Source organism: Pteropus vampyrus, unplaced genomic scaffold, assembly GCF_000151845.1.
Source record: "Pteropus vampyrus isolate Shadow unplaced genomic scaffold, Pvam_2.0 Scaffold247, whole genome shotgun sequence".
Classification (NCBI taxonomy): domain Eukaryota; kingdom Metazoa; phylum Chordata; class Mammalia; order Chiroptera; family Pteropodidae; genus Pteropus; species Pteropus vampyrus.
Window position 1 is genome coordinate 51,477 of NW_011889028.1, and position 6,283 is coordinate 57,759.

Below are 6,283 nucleotides of genomic sequence, written 5' to 3' on the forward strand. Positions count from 1 at the left end.
GCTGGCTGGACGAGGCTGGGACCTGGTTCTCGGGCACCTCGCTGTGTCCAGGCTGTGCCCGCTCCATCTCCATCCCACCACGTGGACCAGGTGTCGGAGAATGACCAGCTTGGGGTCCCAGACAGTGACACATTCCCAGCTCCGGGCAGTGTGTGTGTGGTCGGTACTCTGGGGGTGCTGGCCGTCAGGCCCTTCGAGCCCCTGTTCTAGATGCCCCCTCTTAGGGGCCTTCGGGTTAAGCCCCCACAGGCGACTAAGCAGGCTGGCCGAGAGCGGGGGCCTCCGGGTTGGGGGAACAGCAGGCAGCAGGGAGAGCCCTCCGTTCCCCAGAGGGTGCCTGTGGGACGTGAGTGTCTCTGCTAATCCTCCAGCAATCAGCCAAGACCACCTTGAGGGGGACAGAGGAAAAGTGTGGGAGCCCCCGAGTGCGAACCCTCTCGGGGAGCCGGCCGCCCCTGCTGCTCCGCCTGTCTGAGAACTCGGGGGACGAGAACATGAGCGACGTGACCTTCGACTCTCTCCCCTCCTCCCCGTCTTCGGCCACACCACACAGCCAGAAGCTGGAGCCCCTCCGTGAGTGATGGGGGGGCTTGGTCTCGGTCCTTGTGACTGGAGGGGGATGGGCGCCAGGGAGAGCAGAGCCACACTGGCTTTCACTTCGTGTTAGAAAACCGGACCCACGATCCAAAAAGATTCCCGGCCCCGGGGGTTTTACGGGGGAGCTTTGTTAATAAACCTTCGAGACGGAGGCTGTCCACGTGCTCTAACGACAACGGGAGAGACCACGCGATGTCTTCAGTGCGCTTTATGAAACAAGCACAGCCTGACAGCAGCACAGAAAACTGCACCCAGACCTCACTCATCGGAATAGGTGGCAGACATCCTCGGGACGGCGTTACCTTTGGGGGGGTCTGTCGTAGAGAGGGTTTTTGCCGGCGTCCGAGGGATGCCTGACGCTAGGAGCAGGATTCGTGTCCCGAGAGGAGGTCAGGAGAGAACAAGCGCCGTTATTTCTGAAGTCGAAGTGGCAGAGTTTGCCGACGATGTGACGTGGGGTCTGCGGGAACCGGGGGGACAAGGCTGACACCAAGGTTTTGGCCCGAGGAGCAGGACGGGGTGGCCTTCCATTCAGCCGGGGACCCGGGTTTCCGTGTCCGGCATTAGGGAAGCCTGAGGGGCTTGTCCACGGGAAGGCCTTGGCCACAGCCTGGGGCAGGAGTCGACAAGCTTGCTCCTAAGAGGCCCGAGGAAGTATTTAAGCCTCGCGGGCCGCACGGCGGCGTCTGCGTTTGTGACCTGAGCACAGCCGTTTGTGACCTGAGCACAGCCGTCGGCGACGTTTACGTAGGTGTGGCCGTGTTCCAGTAACCTCCATCCGTGGCCTCTGAATTCTCAGTTTCGTGTGATTTTCACGTATTGCAAATACTCTTCTTTGGACGTTTTTCTACCGTTTAAAAGCCATCCTTAAAAACTACTGAAAACAGGACACAGACCACATTTGGCTCACGGGAGCTGGAGGCAGGAGACAGACTAGGGACCGCCAGGAAGTGGTGGGTTTTTGAGCTATCTGAGCTCCCCCTGCAACACACACACACACACACACACACTTGTGGCTCCTCATCGGGCCCCCAAATGTACAAGTGGCTTCTCTTCCTCCACATCTGTGCCCCGTGAGGGCCGGCCGTGGGCCAGCACACATGCTCACAAACACTGGACGCAAATACCTTTGAATGATGACAGCTCTGAGTGGGCACAGGGTAAGCCACTTGCTCGGGGCCCCACAGCCAGCAAGTGGGGGACGTGGAGAAAGTTCTGGAGAAAGAACCGTAGCCGCCAGGTGCTGGCAACATTCTTCCTTTTTTGTGCCTTTCTTTGAAAATTTAAAAGCCTGGTGGTGGGGGGCGGGGCTTGTGACCTGCCCCAGCCCTGCGGCCAGCACATCATCTCCATCTCCCCCTGCGCAGATTGGCCCGTGTTTGCCGACCTCGATAACCTGGGACCCCGAGATCATGACCACCTGGACAACCACCGGGTGAGTGGAGGGGCCGGGAGCAGGGCTGGGACGAGCGGACTCACTCCCGGCGGGAACTGGGGTCGGGGTGAGGGTGAGTGCTCAGTACAGAGGCGGCAGCCCAGGTGCGCTCCGGGCACCTTGGAGGGTCGAGGGTGGGTGGGGTTACGCGGCGAGGGAGAGCCAGGTCCTTCCCAGTCCCCAGCGGTGGCCGGAGAAGGGGACACCCAAGTCAGCAACAGCGTGACCTCTGGTGACTGCCGGGCTGGCAGGCCACGTCCGAGTGGACGGCTGTGGACTGCTGCCTCAGGAGGCGGCTGCGCTGGGTGTCACACGTGTCCCTTGCAGCACAGGGAGCTGCGATGCGCTCTGGTTGGATAAACAGGACAGGACCCTGCAGCCTCTGGGTGGCTCAGCGGTGAGAGACCAAAGGTGTCCAGCTTGCGTTCAGGCAGACAGTGTGGAATCGAATCGAAAATCGATAGGAATTTTAAAAACAGACTTTGCGGAAATGTCGCACGTGCGCAGACCGCAAGTGTGCTTTAGGCGGAGCCCTCGGTGGCTCCAGAGGTGCACGTCCCCTTGGGACTGCTTTTCAGAATCCTTGCACGGAAGGGAGTAAGAGCAGCGGACACGCACGGAATCGTCACTGTGGGCAGACGGTGCGTGAGGGCTTGGGAGGCACGCAGTTAATCCTCACAGGCCATCAGGCAGATACTATTTTTTTTTTTATAGTAAATTTTGTTGTAGAATCAGAATACATTTTAGAAGTTCAGAGTACGTCCCCCATTCTCATGGTTGAAAAGGTGCCAAAGATTAGCACGATGAGAGGTCTCGCTCCCGTCTGTCCCTCAGCCACCTGCCCCCGTCTCCAAGATCAGCCACTGCCCTTTACCCCCGATTGGGACATGAGGACACAGAGGTTAAGCCACTCGCTCCTGGTCATTCGGTGATGGAGCTGGGATCCACCCCCAGGCTACCTGGCCTTTGCTCCCCCACCTCAGAGTAGGTAGCCCCCCACTTCTCAGAGGAGACTGAGGTTCAGGGAGGTTGATTGCCTCCCCCGCCGTCCCAGAGCTGGGTTTGCACGAGTGACCCCTTAGCTAATCCTCCAGCAATCAGCCAAGACCACCTTGAGGGGGACAGAGGAAAAGTGTGGGAGCCCCCGAGTGCGAACCCTCTCGGGGAGCCGGCCGCCCCTGCTGCTCCGCCTGTCTGAGAACTCGGGGGACGAGAACATGAGCGACGTGACCTTCGACTCTCTCCCCTCCTCCCCGTCTTCGGCCACACCACACAGCCAGAAGCTGGAGCCCCTCCGTGAGTGATGGGGGGGCTTGGTCTCGGTCCTTGTGACTGGAGGGGGATGGGCGCCAGGGAGAGCAGAGCCACACTGGCTTTCACTTCGTGTTGGAAAACCAGACCCGCAATCCAAAAAGATTCCCGGCCCCGGGGGTTTTACGGGGGAGCTTTGTTAATAAACCTTCGAGACGGAGGCTGTCCACGTGCTCTAACGACAACGGGAGAGACCACGCGATGTCTTCAGTGCGCTTTATGAAACAAGCACAGCCTGACAGCAGCACAGAAAACTGCACCCAGACCTCACTCATCGGAATAGGTGGCAGACATCCTCGGGACGGCGTTACCTTTGGGGGGGTCTGTCGTAGAGAGGGTTTTTGCCGGCGTCCGAGGGATGCCTGACGCTAGGAGCAGGATTCGTGTCCCGAGAGGAGGTCAGGAGAGAACAAGCGCCGTTATTTCTGAAGTCGAAGTGGCAGAGTTTGCCGACGATGTGACGTGGGGTCTGCGGGAACCGGGGGGACAAGGCTGACACCAAGGTTTTGGCCCGAGGAGCAGGACGGGGTGGCCTTCCATTCAGCCGGGGACCCGGGTTTCCGTGTCCGGCATTAGGGAAGCCTGAGGGGCTTGTCCACGGGAAGGCCTTGGCCACAGCCTGGGGCAGGAGTCGACAAGCTTGCTCCTAAGAGGCCCGAGGAAGTATTTAAGCCTCGCGGGCCGCACGGCGGCGTCTGCGTTTGTGACCTGAGCACAGCCGTTTGTGACCTGAGCACAGCCGTCGGCGACGTTTACGTAGGTGTGGCCGTGTTCCAGTAACCTCCATCCGTGGCCTCTGAATTCTCAGTTTCGTGTGATTTTCACGTATTGCAAATACTCTTCTTTGGACGTTTTTCTACCGTTTAAAAGCCATCCTTAAAAACTACTGAAAACAGGACACAGACCACATTTGGCTCACGGGAGCTGGAGGCAGGAGACAGACTAGGGACCGCCAGGAAGTGGTGGGTTTTTGAGCTATCTGAGCTCCCCCTGCAACACACACACACACACACACACACTTGTGGCTCCTCATCGGGCCCCCAAATGTACAAGTGGCTTCTCTTCCTCCACATCTGTGCCCCGTGAGGGCCGGCCGTGGGCCAGCACACATGCTCACAAACACTGGACGCAAATACCTTTGAATGATGACAGCTCTGAGTGGGCACAGGGTAAGCCACTTGCTCGGGGCCCCACAGCCAGCAAGTGGGGGACGTGGAGAAAGTTCTGGAGAAAGAACCGTAGCCGCCAGGTGCTGGCAACATTCTTCCTTTTTTGTGCCTTTCTTTGAAAATTTAAAAGCCTGGTGGTGGGGGGCGGGGCTTGTGACCTGCCCCAGCCCTGCGGCCAGCACATCATCTCCATCTCCCCCTGCGCAGATTGGCCCGTGTTTGCCGACCTCGATAACCTGGGACCCCGAGATCATGACCACCTGGACAACCACCGGGTGAGTGGAGGGGCCGGGAGCAGGGCTGGGACGAGCGGACTCACTCCCGGCGGGAACTGGGGTCGGGGTGAGGGTGAGTGCTCAGTACAGAGGCGGCAGCCCAGGTGCGCTCCGGGCACCTTGGAGGGTCGAGGGTGGGTGGGGTTACGCGGCGAGGGAGAGCCAGGTCCTTCCCAGTCCCCAGCGGTGGCCAGAGAAGGGGGCACCCAAGTCAGCAACAGCGTGACCTCTGGTGACTGCCGGGCTGGCAGGCCACGTCCGAGTGGACGGCTGTGGACTGCTGCCTCAGGAGGCGGCTGCGCTGGGTGTCACACGTGTCCCTTGCAGCACAGGGAGCTGCGATGCGCTCTGGTTGGATAAACAGGACAGGACCCTGCAGCCTCTGGGTGGCTCAGCGGTGAGAGACCAAAGGTGTCCAGCTTGCGTTCAGGCAGACAGTGTGGAATCGAATCGAAAATCGATAGGAATTTTAAAAACAGACTTTGCGGAAATGTCGCACGTGCGCAGACCGCAAGTGTGCTTTAGGCGGAGCCCTCGGTGGCTCCAGAGGTGCACGTCCCCTTGGGACTGCTTTTCAGAATCCTTGCACGGAAGGGAGTAAGAGCAGCGGACACGCACGGAATCGTCACCGTGGGCAGACGGTGCGTGAGGGCTTGGGAGGCACTCAGTTAATCCTCACAGGCCATCAGGCAGATACTATTTTTTTTTTTTATAGTAAATTTTGTTGTAGAATCAGAATACATTTTAGAAGTTCAGAGTACGTCCCCCATTCTCATGGTTGAAAAGGTGCCAAAGATTAGCACGATGAGAGGTCTCGCTCCCGTCTGTCCCTCAGCCACCTGCCCCCGTCTCCAAGATCAGCCACTGCCCTTTACCCCCGATTGGGACATGAGGACACAGAGGTTAAGCCACTCGCTCCTGGTCACTCGGTGATGGAGCTGGGATCCACCCCCAGGCTACCTGGCCTTTGCTCCCCCACCTCGGAGTAGGTAGCCCCCCACTTCTCAGAGGAGACTGAGGTTCAGGGAGGTTGATTGCCTCCCCCGCCGTCCCAGAGCTGGGTTTGCACGAGTGACCCCTTATTTGTGTTTGAAGTACTCTTCTGTAGAATAGAGGAAAATCATGGAACACTTAGCCACATCACGATGGATGCAGGTGACGTGCGGATACGGCCAGAGCACAGTGTCGGCAGACAAATGACTGAGGTTTTAGAGGTGCTGAATGATGCCAGGTTCACTTTCTGAACGAGCTCTGATCTGGAGCAACAGGGGACGTGCCCAGGAGGCCCGAGCAGTTTGGGCAGAGGGCTTCGTTGCAGTAAATTGTTCCCACGTTTTGGTCCATGGCTCACATCCCTTCAACCGGCCTCTGTTTGCCTGCCCGTGAACTGGGAGAGCCACCCCTAACAACGGCACTACCGTGACCCACACCCCTTGTCCCCCTCACAGCCCTGTTGTCGGTGCCGTAGAGAACCCCAGAGCTCAGAGAGGGTATGC

The 6,283-nt window shown here is 59.0% G+C and overlaps 1 protein-coding gene and 1 long non-coding RNA gene across 2 annotated transcripts in view; both read left to right on the plus strand.

Annotated features, from left to right (window-relative positions):
- The window catches only part of EEF2K (eukaryotic elongation factor 2 kinase), a 40,470-nt gene that overhangs the window by 18,512 nt on the left and 15,675 nt on the right, over positions 1-6,283 (plus strand). Inside the window, exons 6-9 of the mRNA XM_023520087.1 lie at positions 372-573; positions 1,965-2,032; positions 3,115-3,328; positions 4,720-4,787. Coding sequence (XP_023375855.1) covers positions 372-573; positions 1,965-2,032; positions 3,115-3,328; positions 4,720-4,787 — 552 coding nt within the window. The remainder of the gene's footprint in view (positions 1-371; positions 574-1,964; positions 2,033-3,114; positions 3,329-4,719; positions 4,788-6,283) is intronic.
- Positions 7-3,104, plus strand: LOC111729104. The gene is made up of 3 exons (XR_002776091.1): positions 7-573; positions 1,965-2,032; positions 2,867-3,104. It is a non-coding gene; the product is annotated as an uncharacterized LOC111729104 (long non-coding RNA).